Source organism: Crassostrea angulata, chromosome 3 (assembly GCF_025612915.1).
Source record: "Crassostrea angulata isolate pt1a10 chromosome 3, ASM2561291v2, whole genome shotgun sequence".
In the NCBI taxonomy this organism is placed as follows: Eukaryota; Metazoa; Mollusca; class Bivalvia; order Ostreida; family Ostreidae; genus Magallana; species Magallana angulata.
Window position 1 is genome coordinate 14742222 of NC_069113.1, and position 24398 is coordinate 14766619.

Below are 24398 nucleotides of genomic sequence, written 5' to 3' on the forward strand. Positions count from 1 at the left end.
TAACTTAATCAAATATATATAAGAATAGACAGGTTAATATATAACTAATTGGTAAAAAATAGAAGCTAACCCAGTCAGGCAGACTCATTAATTAATCAGTCAGTTTAGAGCCTAACCCAGTCAGGCAGATTCATTACCAAGTCAGCTTAGAACCTAACCCAGATGTATAGAAAATCTCTAATCTTGGAAAGCAAGAACCTCTTTAACTTTTTTATCTTCTTTGACAAAACTGACATCTAACTTCATCGTGGTACAATTGTTTCGTAATCTTTACACAGCACTACACACTAACGTTCCTGTGTCTCTCGGTGGTTTAATGTTCGTTAAAGTTGATACAAGAGGCCACAACACTAAAACTTATTGCGATACCAAGACAGTAATGTAACAAGTAAGGCATATGCATCAATGTATCTCGCTATATATCACGATACACACGTGATCCAATCTGTAACTTCATAATAAGTTGAATGGTCATTTTTAAATTAATTATCAGTTTAAGTTGCTTTATCTTATATCTTAAAATAAATGGGGTCAATATATAGAACTTCTTACATAAACAACCGAAACATCAGCAATAAACACTGAGTAATGTTTAACATCTTAATTAGCTTCTAACGTCAATGCACAGAATATATCCTATGTTGTTACAAATAACTTCTTTATCGCTGCCATGAGCTGCTTTTGGTAAGATCTTCCATTCAAAGGTACTTTTGCGCATAGCTCAACTAAATATGGAGACAAAATTGAGGACAATTGTACTTCCATAATTTAAGATGATTATATATTCTAATATGTCATCGTGCTATGATATAACACAATGCTGACAAATATTTTCCCAAGAGCTCAGTAACGAAAGTATTTCAGTAAGAGCTTTATCTAATTTGAAAATGGTATTTAATAAACAATTTGGAAGAGTCATTGGGTTACATAGCAGAACTCATCGTGTTGTAACCGAGTTAAACTACTAAAATTAAATTAAGTTCTGAATAGTGCAATACTTTATTACCAAACGCACCATACAGCTTGCATATGTACATTGTATACAGTTATTGCGTGAGATTAGAACAGCCAATCGATAAGCTGAACAGCATATGGTATGTGACCCACAGGACAATCGAATTTGGTCAAATTGTTCTTCACATTTCAAGCAGACATTATCAATACATGGGTCAAATGTCATTGGCAAATAGACTTTGATGAAAGTAACTATCTTGTTGAGTTCTTCGTATAACTGTCACGATATAAAAAAAAAAAACAGTAAAATATGTAATATGTAAATTTCAAAATACAATATATTTTTGACTATATTCATTTTACCCCTATAAGCAAGGATCCAAATACTAGTACAGAATATCAATTGTTATATTACCATGGAACATACTTAGTGATTGTTACTGCTTGTTGGTCGTAAAATGTGAATTGTGGTCTAAGGTTGAGAGAGGATACCAATATTTTTGTTTTAAGTAGCGGGACTGAAAATTTTCAGAGTATAAGTACCAAAAGAAATAACACATTTTCTGTATTCCTTCTGCATTTTGCCAAATTCGAATTCCTTAAAGACTTGGCCAAAATCACTTTAAGTAAATAGTTATCTACAAATTCTTCCAGAGAGGACCGTGTCTATCGCGATCATAATCATTGCGCTTTACTGGCATTTCATTCACCACGACGAAGAATCAGGAAGGCATTGAAAACTTAAAGTACAATCGTCCCTAACATCGAAAAAAGACTGAAGTACAAAACTCAACTGACATATTTTCTGAATTATTGTGTTAAAGTGGCACGGTGACTCAAAATAGATTCTTTACTTTTTGGTTATGACAACGGAAATAAAAAGAGCTACTCGATATTTCATCATACGGAAGGTTTCGTGCATCATAAGTCATCACCTATTGCCGTCCATAATGATTGAATTAAGATAGTGTATCGACAAAAAGTCACATCCTGTTATGTTATAAAATAAAAACGCAAAATAAGTTCATCGTTGAACATTCATTTATTTTCATTCAAGTACCAGATAATTTTTCTGCACATTCCTTATGTGGAATGAATACCATGGGGTCTGCAATTCCAACATTTATATCGTAAAACCTGAAATAGAGTCATATGACTTGATATAAAAAGCAAATCGGAAAACAACCAGGGAAGACAAAAGTGAAAAATGGCATACCTATCCAGTGATAAACCCGATTTGTAGTAAACCCCGCGAGATACAGGTATACAATTTGGGTATGTGACGTCACCGAAGTATTTGGTCCCGTCCCTGAATTGTCCACTATAGTTTTCGATGACGACATTTTCCCCTGGGATACCCGCTATGCCAATGGTAGCCTTGCCAATGAAGTTTGCATCTTGGGGAACTCCGAATTGGCGGAAGGGATGAGTTAAGGCGGTCACGTTGCACTGTCGTGTTTTCAGATTGAGACGATATTCCTTGCCCTGTAATTCATATGATTGGTTAACAGTTCAGGGATTTTTCTTTTTAAGTCAATAATCAGGTTAACTATCATTTTTTGTAAATAAAATTCGCTCTCTGCTTTGATGAAAGTCTTTAATTCATTAAATAAGTAAATTTCAATATTTTTTCGACTGGTTATGGGTTTTAATCGTATTAGATCTAATGAACATTTATTGATAATTAGAGTGTATACTTATTTTTCAATTGTCATTATTGTAACCAGGCCAAAGGATCATGAAGGAAATCTTAGACTTCAGTACAAAATTTTACAGTTTTAAATCTTGATTGAATAGCATGACAAAATTAAAAAGCTATTAAAAATTATCTTGATACAACGTTGTTGCTTATCAATTTAAATTGTCATTGATAATTATTTTCTGACTGATTGAAATTTTGACTTTTCTGTCTGAAATCTATGAAATTGCTTCATGATTCTGAACAAATAAAATCACAGCTTACAAATCGTATAAACCAACAGCTGATAATTTACTAACTTGCTAGTTGCTAACTTACCACATTGTGTAGGTACACTACGTCATAAAAGTCCACCTGATTACCTATACTTATATCTTCTGTAATACGGACTCGAGGGGCGTTCTCGTCATAGACGACCCGGGCTCTCCTCATAATGTTCGTCTTTGTGTCCACCTGTTTTCATTTGAATAGAAAAACAGCAATCTTGTTCTGAAAATATATCTGACTACTGTATACAGGATTATTTTCGTCCCGTGTAATTTTCGCCCCTCTACACTTGCAAACAGTTTCGCCCCGTCTAGAATTTGCCAATGCAGACACTGTTGTGTTTAAAAAGAGATAATTTGAGACATTGGAAATCGCTCGGTCCTAACATCTAGGGCGACAGGGGCGAAAATTAAACGGGATCGAATATTTCCCTGTACACAGTAATTAAATTTGGTGACGGTAATTACTAGTATTATCTTTGATTTTTAAACAGTAATTTTTGTTCCGTTGTTTCCTTCTTTTGATGCTACATACCGTGTAAACATTTCCCTCCCATTGTTTCGGCGATTCTACAATAGATGAATATTTATCTTAAATCTAAAATAAATGAAGTATAGAAATTATACTACGGGTTTTAGTCAAATACAGTCTACGTTCATATTTGAGCTTTTACATTGATAGAGCTTATAACTATATAACATTAAAAAAGGGATATAATGGGTTTGTTTATTCTCTTGGACAATATATCATATTCAACGAAGCATTAAAAGCAACAAACAATAAGGAATACGGTCAGACTTTCAGACATTGCAGAAAAAATCAAATAACACGCTAACACCGGATTATGCATTTTTTCGAATGTCACCACCTTCATATCCCCGAATGAATCCCAAGAGAAAACATTGTATTGTTTAAATAAATTGGCTCGTCGCAAGATATTTATGTAATACTTTTACAAGAGTGCATAGTTTCCTCGTTAAAAAATCATCACAATCTTTTGGAAACTGTTTTAATTACCATACCAAATTCTCTTCCAAATCCATTCATCACTTTCGAAATTAAAGCTTCATTCTACTTAACAACATAAGGTAGCCCCCCCCCCCCCCCCCCCACACACACTTTCAATTTGCTTCCGACACCACTATATTAGCAATTCTGTGTTCAGCATTTTGTATTATGCATTCTACATCCATCATCCAATCCATTCTTTTCTTTCTAAAGTATCAGCTAAAATAATTTGAGGGGAAAACAAGCTTTTAAAAGCTTTTAATTACCTTGAACAAGGTTTGCATTTAACAATTAACCTCTGCTTTGTTTTAAACCCTTAATTTGCAAAGGACGTATTATTTGTTTATGAAGTGTGTATGACATACTGTGGAATCATTAAAATTCGTGGTGGCTCAATTTTCGGGGTTTTCGTGGGTAGCCCTCCCCCATTTACATCCTCAACAAAAACAAATTAAAAAAGAGTTATCTTTCTCACTGAAACTGAAAACCGGGCATCCACGAAATTACATCCCCTCGAATAAGCAAAAACCCCACAATCCACGGAAATTGGCCCCCACAAATTTAAGTGATTCCACAGTATACACTTCATTTTTGAAAGCAATTCACATAAAATGATTAAACGTAAGATCAAGTTTGATAGACATTACAGTATTAAGCTAACAAACATGTATTTTTCAAAAAAATAGTTGCTTCTAATATGGCATTTTTGCTATGTGGTATATATCGATAAACCCTTTTAGCGATTATGGTCTTACCACATGGCTTTGAGAGTTGTACATCCACCCTATACAGAGAGGCACTGGTTATTAAAACACTGAACATGCCGGACAGGCGACCCAGTAGCATAATCCCGAATAGATGAGTAGTTCTGCAGCTAGGTGTTCACTGATTTAAAATAGAAGCCATGTCTTTATGTTTCTTTTTACCTGTTGGTGGGTCGCATGCATATGATTACAAATTTAGAAATGAGACTTAACTAAATATAAACTAGATGAAATATAGACTAGTCATGGCTCCAAAATGTCACATTCCTTAAAAACAAATTATTTAACAGTACATTTATAAGTAGAATAATCTACCTTTGAAAAGATAATTTGTTAGAGAAATATCAACAGATCATGATGAATTGATACATCCATCGAAAATATGATTTTTTTCATAGACTACAGTGGCAATTGGTTGGTGTTTTTGTTATCCGTGTTGTTTTGTTTATGAAAAAACCGTCCATATGCTTTTTTTCAGTTTATGCATAAAAGAAATAAATAAAGTGTATTTATAAACTTTATAAACTATCAGTGTATTTTTTGTGTGTTATGTTATTATATGGCTTAAAATTGAGTTTTTTCTTTAAATATCTAGAAGACCCAAACGTTTAGCTTTTAACAATTAACTGAAAGATAATGTATCACCTATTCATGACTTGCCATTATTTTTGTTCTATATTTGCTGTACTAAAGTATAATATATCTTATGCCAGAAGAAAGTTTTTTGCATGACAAAATTATTGATTTGTTTTGTTTTTTTAAATTGAAAACTAGTTAGTTACATGATCCGGACGCCATTTTGTTGGTTTAAACGTTTCCATGATAACAGTGCCCGAAATTAGTAATTAACTGCCAACTTTGATTTAAGGGTATCAATTTATCCTCATTTGTCGAATTTAATTCAATCTCAGTCTTTCTCAAGGCGTTTGGTTTTAATTTGACGGGTTGCAAAAAATACATAATAAAAATGTAATTCTAAGCTATTTAGGAAGATTCGGCTGCTTTCAATTTGTGACTTTGATTTAGTAATAACTTCTATTGCATCAGAAAAAACACACTTTTTTAAAATACTCACTGGTTTCCATGGTGACATTCTTTAGACATTGGTTTGCTCATCAGTGATTTTCTTTTTGTAAATTGGTCAAATATTTCATATTTCATAGCTTATAAAGGCTGCAATTGCATTCTATTACTTTAAAGTTACTTTAGAATTGCTAAGACGTAAAAAATTTTCTATCTTAGTCTCTGTTACCATGGCATCGGGTGCCCTTAGCAACGAATATATAGTTTAATTGTGTATTCATGTATGCAGTTTAAGAAAATTAGTCAAGATGCATGCCCCTGCCAATTTGTGCAATGGTCTTTACATATTGGTAATTAAATGTATTGAAAGATATATCATGTCTGATTTATATATGCAATGCTTTGAACATAAGAGACTTGCCAGCGCAAAACACGTGTTCTAAGTGAGTTCATTTATTCAAAAATTTGTTTAATTTTCATGTCTTTTGTTAGAAATTAAAGCCGCCAGTGCTGTGATTGATTTTGTGATCATCAAATAAACAAAATCTTATGTTTAAAATTGAAAACAAAACGCATGAAAGTACAGCATTTAGTTCATGTGTATGAGTTTTACATTGGTTTAGTTCTAATAATGAATTACAACAATAACTTTTATTGTACATGTAGGAGCAAATCGACAAAAAAAAACATCCATTAAGTCATTATAACATATAAGCCAAGTATATTTAATTGTACTTACCTAATTTGAAACAATATGAAGCTTCTGTACTTAATGACATAATCGTGACTGTTTCAATGACATTACTTTTAAATGAACCCTCCATTTATAACCCATAAAACAATTTACACAATTAACTTTATGCACGCATTTTTAAAATCAGCCACTGAATAATAAACAGCGCTAAAATTATAATGTAACTTCTTGCTATTTTAAAAACGCTGGACGCTTAACAAAACTACTAGATCTACCTTCAAAAATTAGATATGATTTTAGCCATTAAAAATATCATTTATTATTTTTAAAAAATTATATATGAATACCTTTGTAATATTCAATATCTTTCTATACAGAGTTTTTTTATCTAAAAAAAAAAAAAAAGCGATATCGTCTAAGTAGGGCAACGACCATACAGCCCGGCACATGTTTGAACACTTTACTATCAACGTGTAAAATACAAACCAAATCCTTTGTTGAAATAGTGAAAAAAGTATGCAAAAATACCCCCAAAAAGAAATAAAGGGTTTAATAGCGGGGTTTCTTATATCTCCATTAAGCTACGAACTAATGTGAACTAATGTGAACTTAGACTAGTCCAAGAGTGGAATGAAGAGTGGTTGCAAATTTAAAAAAAAACAAATGTGTATGAATTTTTCTGATATTTGTATGCATGTGTTTTTCTTCCCATTATACAAAGTTTATTAATCAAACCTAATTGGTATGACGCGCTTTTTATGACACATCAAGAGGTGACTCCTTCTTTGAGACCTTATTTCTAGGGAAATATTTTATCATCCTCATATGATTTTATCTAGGTTAATATTTGTGGACAAAAGTTGTTACAATCAAAATACTTTAACCGGTTTAGAATTTTCACTTGATTTTATTGTCTTTTCGATAGGAATTACGTCACGACGTAGAAGTGTCCCATACAACCTTAAAATTATGTAATGTTCAAGTATTAACACTTCTGGTGTGTAGTACTTGAAAAAATGATCACAGTTAACAGGGCTATACATTATATTTATACCTGTCTTTAAAGAACAATACGTATTTATTCAAACACAGAACTTTTTCTTATAAAGCCCATCAGTTTATACTTATAATGGCATTTAAATGAGTTACATTTCCAAATACGAGCAAATATCTTTTCTTGTGTTTGCTTAGTGCCAATATACTTCAGATCGCTTCTACTGACTTCAAAAAATATCCCAAATCTCAAAAATTATAGCGTTTTGCACAAGACAATAATTATAAGTAGAATTGACGAAAATGAGAGAGAGTTTGTTGAGTTTCTGACTCCTACGGTAGATGAAGAAGACGCGGGCGTTCGAGTGGGAGGTGGCGGTAGTTCTGGTACAATGGAAGCCCGTTTTGTTGTAAACATGTGATTTTCATTTTGTATTAGTGAGACAGTTCTCTCGTCGTATTTTATCGTCAGTGTAAATTCAGCTGCCTTGGTCAGCCTCACAGTGGTTGTGTCTTTGGTAAAATAGAAATCTATGGATCCTCCTAGGTAGTCTAGTCCTGTGATGTTGAAGGAGGAGGTGGAGGGAGGGAGACGTCCGTGGAAGTCGATCCTGTCAGGACGGAGTCTGAAGCCGCCATAACCAAACAGCAGGGACTGCAGGAACCCTCCCATCCCCGTGATGAAATTGACAGCGCCCGTACCGTCAGCGTTCTCCGTCCACACCTGTAAATAGGTAAATCACTTCCTTCATAACATATATGCTCTAATCGTATGTCAATCATTCCAACATGTTTTTGAAAACAATATGAAATTCTTAAGTCTGTGTAAAATAAATCAGAATCTTTCACTCACGTTGTATGGAGCTGCAACATTGCCTTCCTGTCTTTTAAACAGCCGTGCAGCATCTGCTGTGTTGTTAAGTTCAAGATAACCAATCGAAAACATTCCCCACGTCATAGCGGGACCACCGGGTGTAGCCTGAAAAATAAGTTTACTATATACACTATACTTTCAATAATATTACTGTTCGTCAAATTCTTGAAGAGTGTAGCTGTTGTAGAATTATATCATACAGGGATATCACTGTACGCAGTGCGATAAGAAATAGGTCTTTGAAGTAAAATTCATTCACCAAACCTTGTACTTAACGGTATGTATTATATGGATAGAAAAAAGTTTGTCGGAATCATTGGGGTTCAACTTTTAGTTAATGAATTTAAAAAGTACATTTTACTATGCTTGTTTTGAAACAATGCAGATTGAAAGGTTATCATTACGTGACCAGAAAAAATATTCACTATCTATTACGTTTTCGTAAATGCGCAAGTCGTTTTTGCGCACGTCTTCTGGCATGGACATCATGAGTGGGAAGCCAAGAAGAATGACGTCTGCTTGTTTCACCTCTTCTCCTGCAAATAAAAAATAATCAACAAAATACACGATTGTGTGTTCTGCTACAAAAGGCTTATGCGCTGCTTTATGGGTTTGTTATAAGATTCTGTATGCTTGACCTTGAACATATCCGTCATACTCTGGGTGGTACCGTTGGCCTTTGTCAAAAGGAATGTTCATGCTGTTTGCGACATCCTTGTACAGTTGTTTAGACGGCTGACCCAGGAGTTCGTCCACAAACGCCGGGAGTTCTAGGCTTAACTTAGCTACTAGGTTTGTGTAGACAGAGTTATTTACCTGATGGTGATATTCGTCTGGTGGCATCACATCTGTCAAAGATTAAGTTTAGTAGAATTCACTTTATTACGCAACAAAAATTGCCTCAGTTTGATAAAAAAAAAACCCACATTTGCTCCTTTGACCTTTATAAGAAGAAATTGATGGTTTAAATCGAATTATAGTTAGTCATAAGGTTCTTGATGATGCTATATGACGAAAAAGAACAAACCATTGATGTCATATAATGTTGTCATTTTATTAAACACTGCTCGTGACGCCCAGAAATCGGCTATATCCCTTATCATTTCATTCCCTCGTTCATGGAGTAAGAAATCAGTGTCACGTGTCAAATATATGTATTGTCTGACGGCAAACGCTATATCGCCAGTTATATGCTTTTCAAATTGGAAATAAGGAGGAACTGGTGTGACGTCATATCCTGAAATCGAAATAATGAAATGCTTATAGCAATTTGTATGTATAAATATATGGTAACCTACAGTTTTTAATGTTTTTTTACCACTGAATGCGCTTTCCCAGGGATACATGGCTCCATTGTACCCTCTCATCATCGCCTGATGTTTGGCGTTGTCAAGAGTTCTTGTTCTTGTTTTGATGATGGCTTTACCGATTTCACCGTGCAATAGTTGAATGGGCGGATACATCCAGGTTTCTTGATCCCAGAACACATGACCGTTATACATCTAAATATTAGGATGTTTATAGTAATATAGTATTAATTTTAAGAACAATACCTCGTAGGAACCCTAGCAACTTTCCAATCAAATAAACAATTAAAGATTTTATTTATCTTATTTAGGAATGAAATTCTTACCAAACCGTGGGCAAGATCTCCAGGAGAGAGACCAATAAAATCTGGATGTTCTGACAAGGGGAGGGAGCTGAGAATGTAATATAACGAGGAATAGATCAAAGTAGCTAGTTCGTCGTTCCCTGATACTTCCATTCGCCCGTTAGACCACAATGTTTGCCACGACTGAATGTGCTGGGACTCCAGTGAATTGTTGAAGAATAGATCAACGCCTGCGTAACAGAAATTCTACAATAAAGAGCTAGAATTCTAGCGATCGGAATTCCATTGTTAACTGTTGATAAACGAACCTTTGGTGAACTGGGAGTTTGTAGTTTGTGGATTGCTATCAACACTGAGAAGAAAGAGTCTCGCCAATCTTCGATTAGGTCCAACACAGACGTATGGAGGTATGGGAGAATATACCATTGTAACGTTACGAGTTTCATTCCAAGAGTATTCGAACTCTTTAACTCTTCCAAAGAAAACTCTGAAGAAAAAAAGAGCAACTGTTTGTAATATTAGTTCCATGATTAAACGCATGTTTCAGCCGAATGCAAGGTTTGAAAAATAAAAGTTTAGGATTCTTCCTATTAAGAGCTTTAAAAAAAGTGATACATGTACAGGTCATTCCCATGTACCTTCTGTCTTTGCCTAAAGGTGACGACTGGTCCCCACTAAGTGTATTATCTAGATCGTCAGTAGCGACGGGCGCTTCACCGCCGAGTTTGACTTTAATTGGCGCCTCCTGGTGATTCTGTACGAGGAGCTCGGTCACCATCAGTTGAGGGATGGAGCGGTGAGCGTAAGTCTTCAACGTCACGGAGACGCTTTCCCCGACATGACTCTCCAGGAACATACCTTTTAAAAATGTTTTCATTGAAATTTTTAAAATCTGTTATAATAATTATTTTAATGATATTTGAATTAGTGATACCTGTAATAATACAATCTGTTCACTTTATTGCACATCAATCATTGAACACATGTATATGAATTTCAATCATCAACATCAGATTTATACTATGGATTTTTAATGTACCTTTTTTAAGATCGAGGCTATATTTAGACGTGACGTTGCCGTCCACGCTAACGTTTCTGACAAGGATAGCTGGTAGAAGAGCCCTGTGAGTTTTTATGGCGTACCCATTGTATAGACCGTTCATACAGAGCGTGTCTGTTTTGACTACCGTGGCTATGTGACCGTTGCCGATGGTAGGAAGAACTCTAGTGTCATTGGGTATCCTGTTGTTTATGATAAAAAAAAATAATGTCCTACGACTACATGTTTATATAAGACATACAACAAAAGTGTACTAAGATCTCTTAACGCTTTTGCAATGAGCTATTTATCTAAAAACTTTAAGTGTTGTATGATACAATCAGGTCCATGTGGATGATTATATATATGTTCGACGATTAACAGATTTTAATATGTCCATATATTCTAATGATGTCTGTCAAATTAAGAGAGCTATATGGTCGTGACCAATTTTTTACTATATTTATTTCCTAAGAAGAAGAGCTTTTTATAAACACATAACAAAGTATTCATTTATATGGATTTTTTCTGAACTAAATCATAGATAATAACCAAACACACAATGCAAATCAGAAAATAAAAGGAAGATCAGTGGTTAATTTACTGACAACCCAGTCTCCTTAATTTATATTTGTATAGTATGTATGGTCAAAACTTGGCGTACAAGTACTGACTTACGTGTCACTGCTTAGTACGGTTACACCGGGTGTCACTGTCCAGACTCGAGCATCAAGGTCCAGTGGTAACTTTTCCTCGCGGTCTCAATGGGATAAAACCATTTCGTTTTCCCTCGTTGCTGTGTTTCCTATATCAGAGCACGTTACATCTTCAGCAGCCCGTGCATTGGTCTCCAGCATACTCAACAAAGCAAGGAAAACTAGCAGCAACATCTTAGAAAAGTTCGACTTCAATGCACTAGGGGATATGCTGGACTCCATGTTTCATTCTGTACTTGTTAAGTGACAATTTACACTGCTTTGGAACAGATAGTTGGTTATCTTGGTTACCGAGGACTTTTTGTTTAGAGTATCGCATTCAAGTACCTGGGAACAACCACCCTAATCAGGCTGTACAAGATGTTTCATACGTAATTCTATGTGTAATAGTAGTCCAATGATCAATACACATGTATTAATTACAAAAAATATGTTGTTTGTTTCCAAAACATGTATGTTAAATTCATCCAAACAAAGTTTGCTCTTTCAAAATATTAAATGTAAAGTACATGTTTGCCTATGTGCCTACAAATACATGTATATATACTTCTATCTGCTAACTTTGGTGTATGAATACTTGCTAAACCGTTTTAGGGATGTTTGCAGATTTCCGTTAAACAACGTATTATTTTTTTTTTATTTGTTCGAAACAATATGATGACAGGTTAATATACTAGCAAAGTGTAGACAACCCTTACCAGGATCAGACATGCGAGCACGTTTAAGTGATATCTTTTGAAATCATTCTTTAAACAACGATTGTTGGCATTACAGAAAAAAATCTAGTGTAAAAATATAAACTGTTATAGGAATATCATGAATTAATCAACAATACAAGTACATGTATATATCTTTATTTTTAAAAATTCAAATATAATTCGATTTTTAAATAAACATTATCGTTAGACGTAATACCGGTGTTAAATGTTGCAAAAGTGGAAAGCTCATTTGGTAGATCTGTGACACCACACCATCTTTGGACATTTGGGCTGTTAGCTTTATTATCTCACCCAAATACGATTTTGATTATACTTATTGGTGCATGTTAATAACATAATATATGTCAGACTGTTTGCTTAATTAACTTACCCAAATATGATATTATTATGTTCATTCATGCATGTTTCCCTTCAGAAAATATCAATTTAATACACGCCCGGCTGTTGGCATCATTACTATCTTACCCAAATATGATATTAATATGCTTATTAATGCATGTTTTCCCTAAAGAAAATAGTATATTACATATAAGTCAGCAGAAATATAATGTGTTAAGCTTGTATATGTTTTTGCTTGCATCGTCTTCAACGAATATGAATTTTCAACAAATATAAAGTTTTGAACAAAACAAAGCACTAATAATCAGTAGAACTGATGAAAATAAAACATGATTCGCTGAGTTTCTGTCTAGTGTGAGCGGTAGATCTGGCACTATGGAGGCTTTTGTCGAAGAAAACATTTGTATTTCATTTTGTTTCAATGTGAAGGCTTTCTCTTCGTATTTTAACGTCAGGGTAAATTCAGCTGCCTTGGTCAGCCTCACAATGGTTGCATCTTTGGTAAAATAGAAATCTATGGATCCTCCTAGGTAGTCTAGTCCTGTGATGTTGAAGGAGGAGGTGGAGGGAGGGAGACGTCCGTGGAAGTCGATCCTGTCAGGGCGGAGTCTGAAGCCGCCATAACCAAACAGCAGGGACTGCAGGAACCCTCCCATCCCCGTGATGAAATTGACAGCGCCCGTACCGTCATCGAGTTCTGTCCACACCTGTAATGTTCAAAAAGCAGTTGTTGCACGTGACTTTTCACTATCATTTTGCTAGCATATGAATGTCCTTGTCATCCAGTGGACAACTTTATACGGGAACCAGATCATATTACAAGTCGTAATACATAACTAATACAGAAAACAGACAAACAAAGAGTCCTTATATACTACATGTGTATTTAAATAGTATCTTAGTGAAATGGAATTCATAATAGAAAGTTGTTCTACAACGCTTGATCAAAGGTGTTTTGTGCAAAGATAAATAAGTCGAATCTATGCTTAAATCTTATTTATTTTTCATCTACCTAAAAAAGGGTTTGCCAATCAATGAAAAAGAAATAAAATCAACACAAGAAAACGTTTTTAAGATGTTTTATAGTCAAACCCCATTATTTCAAAACTGATTAGAGTCTTAGACTGAAAAAAAGCTTTTGGTCTAAAATGGCATGGTCACTATTTTCGATGATTTTTTCACAATTTTGATTGTGTACAATGCTTTAATAATAAATTTGTAATGAATAACCATAATATGACTGTCATTCATAGAATTTAAAGCAAGGAACGGAGCTCACAATTATTTGTTATGCAAATAAGTTTCATACCAGGTTTTTGTTTACATTGGTTCAATGTCCCGTAAACGTTCTTTTTCAAGCGAATTTTTTTTATCTGCTAATTTGTTTTGAACATAGATAAACAGTTCCTAGCGTTTGTCACATTCATTTTGGGTCTAAACCTGGACTTCTCTTTTCAACATTGAAAATGTAAACAAAAACATGACTGAGTTTTCTTTACATAACAAATAACTTCACTAAACACACTCAAGTTTTGGTTGCTCATCAGAAATACCTTGCTCAAGCATGATTGTAAACACTGAGATAGGAAAAGTTAAATTTCGACCAAAATCGTGAACATGCCCCTTTAAACGCATACTAAAACAGAAATGATGACTTCCAACTCGCTCGAAATATCCATTATATTAAAGTTATTGATGCTTGAGTTACTTTTGTTAGACTGTTTTACTCATCAAACAGAACAAATTGACAAGAATGGAACATTATACATGTATATAGAACTATCTAATATCTTTGCTCTTATTGGGATGTTTTGGTATACCTTGTATAATTTTGTACAAATGATGTGTTAAATTTTTGTTTTGCTGCCTTCAGTGCGTCACCAAAATCAAAGTACTGAAGTACTGAAAGCCGGGCTCATTTGGTGTGTTTTATGCATATTGTGTAGTAAAGACTGAAATAAATAACTCTCTCTCTCTCTCTCTCTCTCTCTCTCTCTCTCTCTCTCTCTCTCTCTCATGCTTTTAATGTCGGCAAAGCGTCAGAGAGCTACAAATTTTGTAAGCGGCTATAAACAAAAATATGTCTGTCTAGTAGAAAAAAGTTCAAGTTGCTGCCTTGAATTTTGCAACAAGCGTTATATATTCAATTCCCATTTCTTCATCGCGCAGCAAAGTAGTATATGGAAATTCATGCGCATTGTCTCCAAAATGCATAGGCTTGTTTATAAAACACGTTATTAATAAGAAAACTAAAAAAGATAGACAATTTTCTCGAGTTAAAAAAGAAGAAACAAAATGCCAACACTTTTGACAAAATGTGGCTCTTTGTGTAACTATTTGGTATAGCGGAAGCTTTTACTTCGACGCTGTTTGGTTTTTTGTTTACTTTTGAAGTTGTACTATTTATAGTAACATTGGCGATTTGCCTGCTTACAGCCAGGACTATGCTTTCAGCAGGGCCCGGCTAAAAATCGATGGACTGGATTTGATAAAACTCAGTTTCAATGATACTAGTACGTAAAATTTTGGCCAATGATTCGATCAATACAATATGTTGCAACAACATTTATCAAAACATAGACTGAACATTTCAATTCGTGGATCAACTCAACGACGAAATCCACGAAATTGGTATTCAACAAATTTTGATGAAATTAACCATAGTAGTTTAGTTACATTAAATGGCTTAGCGACATTCAGCAGCTGGCGTGTAAACTGGGTCGATGCCTTAGTTATATCTCCAATCTCCAGGTTCCCGATGGAGAACATACTCCAGGTCATGGCTGGACCTTTTGATGTCACCTGGAATAGACAATCGTAACTACTCGGTCGTTTTTGTAACCACACGTAATGGAACAGAGCAAGCGTGACCACATGCTGGAATAGTTTTACATTAGAACTGCATTTTGCGTTACTTGATGTTATATTGATCCAGGGGTCTCTTTGTTACATACAACTTTAACACTGCGAGTCTAAATTATAATTCCTATTGCCACAATATAATCCGATATCACAATCAAATGCAACTTTTGAGTGTCAGAGTACAGGTATTCTGACTTCGTATTTTGTTTTTATTTCATGTCAAAAAGTCTTGCCAAGCAGTTAAAATCCATTATTATTAGCATTGAGTGCCAATAATTATATACGCAAGTGTATTTTTTAACTGTTTCCGATATTATACTGTTCGTGCTAAAGAATGGTTTCTTTCGAACTGACCGCTTCGTATATCCGGAGGTCATTCCTTCGTGTAGACTCGTCCATGTCTATCATAAGAGGGAATCCCATTAGGACAACGTCAGCTTGTTTCACGGGTTCATCTGAAAGAGTGTACATATGTATATAGAATGTCACAAACTCTATGGGAAAGAAATATTTATTAAAAATTTCTTCCTTTATATCAGTATCATTTCTGAATGTAACATTTTCATGCAACCTTAATTGGGGAGAGGGGGTGGCTGTAAGCTTAATCGAAAATATTTAAAATGGTTTGCATTAAATTTCGTTATTACATCATCAACATGTATCACTGTTATATGGGGGTGTACTTTTAACAGAATTTTAATTGGTGTAGTTTTCTGTTGTACTAGACATTTTACTGTTACAGTAGCAAAAAAATCATAACTGTGGTGCTAACACAGAAAAACAGTTGTTGAGAAATACATGTCATACACCTCTCAAGCATAAATAACATCGAGATTAGAAACCGCTGATTAGGTCAATTGTTCTAAAAATGACAATAGCATTTACCGCATCTAATACGTGCCAGGCATGCCCTTCCCTACTTACATGATCTTGAAAATTAACAAATTAAAACTGTATTACTTTTTGTGTAGCCATCAAATTCGGGATGATAGTCAAGTTGTTTGTCATAGGGAATGTACATTTTGTCAGCAATGGCTTTGTATTTTGGATCGGGTTTGGTGTTCATCACATTTCCCACAAAATCCGGGAGTAAGAGACTTAGTTTAGCGACAGCGTTTGTGAAGGCCGAGTTATTCACTTTCTTGTGCCATTCATCGGGAGGCATCACGTCTACAAAAAATACAATACATTAAATAGTGACATATACCTGTACAAGTAACACGACATTTCCTTGCAAGCAAATGTTGGTGTTGGAGACTACTCCATGATTCTAAATATTCTCGACGGGACGTTAAATCGGCAAGTGGCATTAAGTATGGTTTTGGTTTGTCATTAGAAAATAGCAACTTAACCTCATTTAATTCACATGTATGAGCACTTGAATTTGTTAACCTACCATGGATTTCGTACATATTTGTTGAGGAATTCAGGAAAACTCGTGAAGCCCAGAATTCTGCTATTTCTTGCACTACCTTTATTCCACTCTCGTTAAGGAACCTAATGTCTCGTGTCATATAAAGGTACTGTCTCAAGGCAAACGAAATATCTCCTGTGATGTGTTGTTCATTCAAAAAATAAATAGGTATTTCTGTTACGTCAAGACCTGTAGGAAACAAAGATCCATTGTTCAAAACGATGTTCCATAATAACAAACAACGTGATACATCATCCATGACAAAATACGTCATGATATGTCTATATATAACATGATACATTTATAAAATGATTCATCTTTAACAATATACATCTATAACATGATATATATATAAGTATATATATATACATGTTCATCTATAACATAATGCATCTATAATAGCATTATGCTTCTATAATTTGACACAGAAACGCGCACAGATTTATACCTGAGATAGCAGTTTCCCATGGGTACATGGCTCCTTTGTATCCCCTCATCTTGGCGGTCTGTATGGCGGCGTCTAGAGTGCGGACCCTGGTTTGTACGATGGCCTCCCCCATCTTACTGTGGAGCAGTAGTATCGGTGGATACATCCATGTTTCCTGGTCCCAGAACACGTGACCCATGTAGTCCTTCATACACAAAAATAAATACTTTTTATTTAACTTTTCTCTTCATTAAAACCGTGGACTTGATATTTAAATAACACTCTGCGAAACAATAATTGCCAGCATGTACGTGTACTTTTAAAACAAAATTAAAATTGAATTTTGATGTTATGTTAAAAACATTAAATATCATAATAATTTTCGTGCATTCACGATTATTTTTTATGTTAAACATGTAAATAAAATTGATGTTTGTATAACAACAAGAAAGTACCTGGTGTCCCTCACCATGAGCCAAATCCCCGGGAGATAGACCCACAAAATCTGGGGTCGGTCCCAAAGGGAGAGAACTCATGATATAGTACAAGCTGGAATACGCCAAAGTAGACAATGTATCATTGCCATTCAAATCAATTCGACCATTCCTCCATACATCTGCCCAACCATTGACGTGGCTCGACTCAAGGTTTCCATTAAAAAACATTTGCACGCCTATTGGAAGTATTTCAAAAAGAAATTGTATTGTCTCAAATGTCAACCTTTTTTGAAAATAAAAATTGTATTTTAAACAGTTGCTTAAAAATTGATTCTATTGACAATATGGTAACGACAGAAAAGGAACCTTTGTCGAAAGATTTCTTTGCAGTTGCTGGGACCAGATCAACACTTAGTAGAAAGAGGTGTGTAGTTTCTTGGAATGCTTCCACGGAGATTTCCTCTGGTATAACAGTGTGAACCATGGTGACGTCTTGTAATCCCGTGACGTCATATTCCATTTCTTTTGTTCTTCCGCTTATAATGCTACATGCAGATTGAAATAGTTCCTACATATATGTACATATGTACATGGTGGTATATTACAAAATAGGAAGACTTGGGATATTGTACGTAAAATAGATAGGTACTAATTTATAGTTGGTATTAATCGTTTTGGTTTACATACAACTAATTGGAAAAAGGCATAGGTCATTCGACCATGATTTGACAAAAGAATTGTGTTTACTTAGTAATATGTTACATCATGACTGTTTTATTCAAAAATAAGACTAGAATAGTTATCACGAACCCTTTTTTCTTGAGGAATATATTTTATTATACCCGATAGATTGGTTGACCGCGTGAGTGATATCCAAATCCTCAGTGTCAGCAATCCTAGAGGAATTAAAACCCAACCTAACGTCTGCTGACCCTGCATTTCGTACAGTCACCATGGTGACGAGTAGCTGTTTTATTGTTCGATGAGCAAACATTTTTATCCGGACAGATAAATCCTTTGCCGCCATCTCCTCTACAAACATACCTGAAAAGTAAACAAAGACAAGAGGCCCATGGGGCCACATCGCTCACCTGAGCAACAATTGGCGTTCAAAAGATATTGTGCCATATGGTCCCTCGGTAGAATAACAAAAAATAAATATTGTCCAGTATTCGAATTTTACAATTATTTTTGCATACACGTAATCTTTGACATTGTACCTTCATGAAATACTATTTTTTACCAGAATAAGAAAATCCTACGCAAGATATAAAACTAAACATTTGGTAGGGGTACACTGTTAAGTTGTTAACTTCCAATTCCCTATATTTTCGTTCTGCCCCCCCCCCCCCCCCACACACACACACACTTTGTAAAGCGATCAAAATATATGAGAGCATATAGGTACATTTGTCTCATCAACTACTTACTTGTTATTGTATTTAAAAAAAATATATAATAGTTATTGTATTTTATTTAAAAAATCCTTCATGTATAGATGTGAAGAAGAAAATTGTACCTCAATGTGCTCAATTCCTCAAATTAAAACATTCAAAAATTTAATTTGTTTTCCATTATAATTAAATGACTGTTATTTACCTCGCGTACAAACCAGGATAATTTTCCACTGTGATGTTTTCTTAGGAATAGCGATAATTATTTTATCCCCATAACAGAAATGTGTCAAAACTATGGAAACTGTTTTAAAGATGTCGTTTTTATTTACTCGTGTCTGAAAAACTATCAAAATTGATGTAGATTTCACATTATTTATTGTATAATGAGGGGACCCCAGAGAGTAGGTATATACAGAATATCATTCTTTTATTTTTTTTGTACAAGTATTTAACATACTCTAATTCATATAGAATTTCTAATGTTCAACCAAAATTTCAGCATCAATCGTAGAATTATAAGCAAGATACAGAGCTCACAGTTTCCCTAGGTTTGAGTCATATTTTGTTGACATGACTTTATTACATTCAGCTTAAGATTTTTAACTTGGTATTTCCTATTCAGCATTTAAATTGGAAAAAAAGAATGGCCTAAGATTTTCAATTCTTTTATTCACTCAAGACCAGTTCATTAATTGGTATTTGAGGTTCAAAATCAGTTTATACAAATGTACACAAACACAGTCAAGGATCACATGTACAGTAGGAGTAATAATGACGAAAAAAGGTTAAGTTTACAATACAATAAGTTGTTAAAATTGGTTTCTGGAAGAACAGACTTTGAAAATTTTCTTAATTAATATTGACAAATTTTTTACTTTTTTAATCTTTAGTTTTTAAGATCTGTGTACAAACATAGAATTGTGAGCAAATCTCTGTATCTTAATTGCTTATAATTCGAAGCTTAACACTCAAATATGGTTAGTAAATAGAAATTGTAAACAATTAAACACAAGAAACATGCATGCACTATAACAAATAAAGAACACAATTTATTTTTTCGAAATGAATCATACATATACATGTATATATACTTACATATTTCCTTCAGCGATATCAAACTCTATTTAAACTGAATAAACTCGAGAAAATGCCGAGCATCGATCTCAACAAAACCTATTGCATTAATCTACCATTACGCAAAAGATAATGCCGAATTACCGATAGAATGAATTGTATTTCAGTACTTTTTTGATACATCAGATTTTGCTTAATTTGCGCAGGTAAAGAGTTAACTGTTTGATCTACCGAAGTCTCTGTTTGAATTGATATGTAAAAATCACGAAATACGAGAGTTCCCAGGTTAAATTACAAAGCATAAATAATGAATACGAAACGAAAATCAGTACAAGCTAACCCAACGTCATGTGTGAAATCTGTCAACGCATTGAAATATTTAGCCTCAATTTACTTCACAAAATCGGCACCAATATATTTTGCATGTTTCAAAAATTTCCCTTCATACACGAACTGTTGCATAAACAAGCAAATTCATCATAGTCAGATCGACCCTTTTTCGTATAATGTCATGGCTGCTTTAAACAAAGAACCTCGTTTTAGAAGTATAGGATATGAGTCTTGGTAAAATGGGTATGCAAACCCGGGCCGTGGCAAAATAAAAGCCGGGGTAGATCGGCAATCGTCAATTCCAAATACGCATTATTTTGCGGCAATATTTACAGCGAATACAAATATAACTGGTCCATCAAATATCCTGAAATTTTAATGAGATTGGCAGATTAATAACTGCCAATCTTTTGTTTTGACCAGGCCAAGTCTTGCCTACCCATTTTACCGGATGCCGAACCGAACCGAAGCTGAAACACGCCTTTCCTTTATCATTATTTTCGTAATAACTCAGATTTGAAACTGAATTAGACCTTAATTTTTGCAATTTATATTTTCCTTCCCATAAGGATAATTTATGCTAAACTACGTTGAATTTGCCTCGGTAGTTCTTGAGAAGAAGATTTTTAAAAATGCACCCCCCTTTTTCTACAGTTTCAAGGTTTTCTCCGCTTTGAATACAGATCGTACTTTTATTTCTGCAATTTATATTCGCCATCCCATAAGGATGCTTTGTGCCAAATTTGGTTGAAATTGGATAAGCGGTTTTAGAGAAGAAGTTCAAAATGTAAAAAGTTTACAGACGGACGGACGGACAGACAGACGGACAGACGGACGACGGACAAAATGTGATCAGAATAGCTCACTTGAGCTTTCAGCTCAGGTGAGCTAAAAAAGCATGCATCAACCACGATGTGAATGATTGAATGATAACGAGGAGGAGGAGGAGGAGGAGGAGGACGACGACGACGACGACGACAGTTATTGCTCACTCACCAGCAGCGAAGTCAAGAGTGAATCGTTGTTCATGAAAACTCGAAGAATTTATGTTCCTAATAAATACAGCAGGCATTTTTGCACGATGGCTGGTGATGTTATGACCATTATAAAGTCCGTTCATAAAAACTGCGTCACCTCTTATCACGGTGGCTACATGGCCGTTCCCGATAGACGGCATGAGGCGTTGGTCGTCCGGCAAACTGCAAAATTAGGGTAAGCACACTGAATGAAAAAAGGAAATTTGCGATGCATTATATCTCCAAACCAACGGGTCGTAAAAAGATGATACGAGATGGTCCAAGAAATATTTAAGTTTATCGGGGCATATTTTTCGGTAATTTTAGTGTGAATTTAAGAATTTGAATTTTCCAGGGGGTTTCCGGACCCCCTCCCCTTTTTGTTCCGCGCATTCTAATCAAAAGATGACTGAAGAGGCTCAGGTGAGCTAATAACGTATCGTAAACCGTTTGTAGCAGTTACCCCATGTGACAGTGTTGGTTGTCGTTTAATTATATCTATCGTACTTTACAGTAAATGTTGTATACGGCCTTGTTCGAAGTCTTTACTCAAAGTTTTGGAATAAAACAGAATGAAACAAAGTGGATACAATAGATTGATAGGTACCTGTTTACGGATAGGGAGGTGATACCTGGGATGTGAAATGGTGAAGTCACGCGGGGCAGACTCTTAGTCAATATTTGCCTGCCATGAGAGATTGCAGACTTGGCATTTTCTTCGTTTCCATCTCTTGGTAATTCATTTCGCATTCCAGCCCATGTGGTGTCGCACATAATTAGAGTTGTAAGCGCTAATACCAGCATCTTTTTTGAAAAAGACATTCTCAAATCACAACTCCATCTTGCAGATTTATAATGAATGTTAGGAAGATAATATAGACTAAATAAATGGAAACTATCTTTATAGACATTATTGAATTATGCTATCCATACAAGTCATTAAGGGGCATGGTCACGATTTTTGTCAAATTTCATTTTTCTATTTCAATTGTTTAGAGTGCTTTAGTAATGCATTTCTCATGATATATCAAAATTTGATAGTTAGTCGTAAAGTTATAAGCAAGATGCAGAGCTGACAATTCTTTGTTATGTAAACAAGACTCGTGCCTTGTTTTCGTTTACATTGGTTCAACATACCGGTAAAATCTTTTCTTCAAGTTGATTTTTCTATCTGCAAGTTCGTTTTAAACATAAATAAATAGTTCCTTTAGTTTGTCACATTCATTTTAGGTCTAAACCTGGCATTTTCTTTTCAACAATCAAAATGTAAACAAGAACTTGGTTTTTAAAGCAAATAATTGTAAGGTCTGTATCTCGCTTATAACTTGACCACTGACCCCTAAGTTTTGGATGACAGTTATAAATGCCTTACTAAAGCATTGTAACATTAAAACCAAAAAAAATTAATTTTTGAAATAAAAATATCGTGACCACGCCCCTTTAATGAGTAAAACAATCTTATTGTAAATTATAGGGCAATAAATTTTAAAAGTGCTGACTGATAAACGAGAGAGAGAGAGAGAGAGAGAGAGAGAGAGAATGAGAATGGTGGTCGTGGCCATTTTGAGACTACATATAGTCACACAAATAGCTCCCTTTAAAATTTAGGAAGTTTTAAAGTATTAAAATTTTAAACTTATGTATAATGTTTGAAATTCGTCTTTACTAATTAGTATAGTTTATTACTAATATCAAATCTAAAATTTGATGAACACCCAGCCTCCTTAATATTCAGTACAGTACAATATCTGGGTCCCTCCCCAACATTGAGGCCTGGATATGTGTTACAGCACTTGAGACTTGTACTTGCGTTTTATTCCCCGTTGTGGTTCACTATCAGTGATACGTGGGGCGATAACACAAGCGTCAGCTGTAAAAAAAAAATCGCACACCATTTGATATTTATTAGTACAAGTTTACTTGCGGCATCTGCTCATACTAGATAAAGATGAAACAAAGAAAGAAGAGATCAAAGTTGAGATCACAAACACTGGCACTTGTGCCATACATACGTACATTAGAAAGTTTCTACGCCACCGCCTCCCGCCTTCTTATTCCCCGGTCTATTTTTATATACATGTATATACCGATACTTATGGACTGCAAATATGTCATTATGTTCAAGTGTTGTGCCACTCGAAAATTTCCAGCTTTTGGGCATAATGATATCATTTAGCCTTAATAACGAAGTTAATGAGTTTTATTGTTAATTCAAATGTAAAATTTTCGGAGGGTTTTTTTTTTTCATGACGAAAAACTTGAGCTTGCAATGGTACACATATATCAGTATGCAAAAAAGGGGAAAATCTTTAATAAATTCTGTGCATATAGTGGTCAAGTGAATCTGTAAATGTATACGTTAAAAAAATTGTAAACAAAAAAATCATAGTTCAGTTAGAATTCAGTTTGTTTGAAAAGGTTTTATGGGAATCTACGGATCCAAATACAAATCATGCCCCATATGAAATATAATTATTTCGTTATAACAAGATCAAAAATCACCTTAATACCTTTACTATATAGTTACATATATTTTAATTGTAATTAGATATTAAGTGAGAAATCTCGTTCAAATGCTGACATCCTTATAATTTATCTTGATCCGTTGTTGTCGGTCGTTTCTTACTGTGTCACAAGCTGTTCGCCATGATAGTAAGTTTAGTAAGTTTTTGAAAGTGTACAAAAAAAAATTAAAGGACCTAGACATAATTTGATATTAAATGTTTATTGTTTATATTTG

The 24398-nt window shown here is 34.4% G+C and overlaps 3 protein-coding genes across 4 annotated transcripts; all 3 read right to left on the reverse strand.

The window, feature by feature from the left end:
• Positions 1-1925: 1925 nt before the first annotated feature.
• Positions 1926-4774, reverse strand: LOC128178884 (mammalian ependymin-related protein 1-like). The gene is made up of 5 exons (XM_052846272.1): positions 4684-4774; positions 3455-3489; positions 2972-3106; positions 2171-2433; positions 1926-2091 (listed from the first exon to the last, which is right to left on the reverse strand). Exons 1-5 carry the CDS (start codon positions 4772-4774, stop codon positions 2007-2009), a joined length of 609 nt encoding a protein of 202 aa, XP_052702232.1. The 3' UTR covers positions 1926-2006.
• A 2125-nt stretch (positions 4775-6899) lies between these two features.
• On the reverse strand, positions 6900-12012 carry LOC128177005 (protein-glucosylgalactosylhydroxylysine glucosidase-like). Its single transcript, XM_052843515.1, has 11 exons — positions 11606-12012; positions 10928-11130; positions 10527-10746; positions 10197-10375; positions 9910-10118; positions 9595-9778; positions 9304-9513; positions 8915-9124; positions 8712-8812; positions 8256-8381; positions 6900-8126 (listed from the first exon to the last, which is right to left on the reverse strand). Exons 2-11 carry the CDS (start codon positions 11049-11051, stop codon positions 7659-7661), a joined length of 2031 nt encoding a protein of 676 aa, XP_052699475.1. The 5' UTR covers positions 11052-11130; positions 11606-12012; the 3' UTR covers positions 6900-7658.
• A 469-nt stretch (positions 12013-12481) lies between these two features.
• LOC128176475 (protein-glucosylgalactosylhydroxylysine glucosidase-like) lies at positions 12482-23734 on the reverse strand. 2 transcript variants are annotated; one of them, XM_052842857.1, is made up of 13 exons: positions 23675-23734; positions 23469-23528; positions 22266-22462; positions 21639-21841; positions 18684-18885; positions 18208-18386; positions 17860-18077; positions 17426-17609; positions 16960-17166; positions 16524-16733; positions 15918-16018; positions 15378-15503; positions 12482-13408 (listed from the first exon to the last, which is right to left on the reverse strand). In XM_052842857.1, exons 3-13 carry the CDS (start codon positions 22460-22462, stop codon positions 12965-12967), a joined length of 2271 nt encoding a protein of 756 aa, XP_052698817.1. In that variant the 5' UTR covers positions 23469-23528; positions 23675-23734; the 3' UTR covers positions 12482-12964. The 2 variants fall into 2 exon arrangements, with proteins under 2 accessions (XP_052698817.1, XP_052698816.1); XM_052842856.1 differs by lacking the exons at positions 23469-23528; positions 23675-23734 and having other exon boundaries at positions 22266-22509.
• Between the last annotated feature and the right edge of the window lie 664 nt (positions 23735-24398).

What these genes read in the sequence shown, in the direction of transcription:
- LOC128178884 (XM_052846272.1), bottom strand. Translation starts at nt 4,774, where the DNA reads ATGCTACTGGGTCGCCTGTCCGGCATGTTCAGTGTTTTAATAACCAGT. An exon ending in ACAACTCTCAAAGCCATGTG is followed by an intron (nt 3,490 to 4,683) that starts GTAAGACCATAA and finishes CATCTATTGTAG; the next exon opens with AATCGCCGAAACAATGGGAG. An exon ending in GGGAGGGAAATGTTTACACG is followed by an intron (nt 3,107 to 3,454) that starts GTATGTAGCATC and finishes AAATGAAAACAG; the next exon opens with GTGGACACAAAGACGAACAT.
- LOC128177005 (XM_052843515.1), bottom strand. Translation starts at nt 11,051, where the DNA reads ATGAACGGTCTATACAATGGGTACGCCATAAAAACTCACAGGGCTCTT. An exon ending in GAGATCTTGCCCACGGTTTG is followed by an intron (nt 9,779 to 9,909) that starts GTAAGAATTTCA and finishes CCTAATATTTAG; the next exon opens with ATGTATAACGGTCATGTGTT. An exon ending in AACATTATATGACATCAATG is followed by an intron (nt 9,125 to 9,303) that starts GTTTGTTCTTTT and finishes AATCTTTGACAG; the next exon opens with ATGTGATGCCACCAGACGAA.
- LOC128176475 (XM_052842856.1), bottom strand. Translation starts at nt 22,480, where the DNA reads ATGTCTTTTTCAAAAAAGATGCTGGTATTAGCGCTTACAACTCTAATT. An exon ending in AAAGAAATCTTTCGACAAAG is followed by an intron (nt 18,078 to 18,207) that starts GTTCCTTTTCTG and finishes TACTTCCAATAG; the next exon opens with GCGTGCAAATGTTTTTTAAT. An exon ending in AAATATGTACGAAATCCATG is followed by an intron (nt 16,734 to 16,959) that starts GTAGGTTAACAA and finishes TATTTTTTGTAG; the next exon opens with ACGTGATGCCTCCCGATGAA.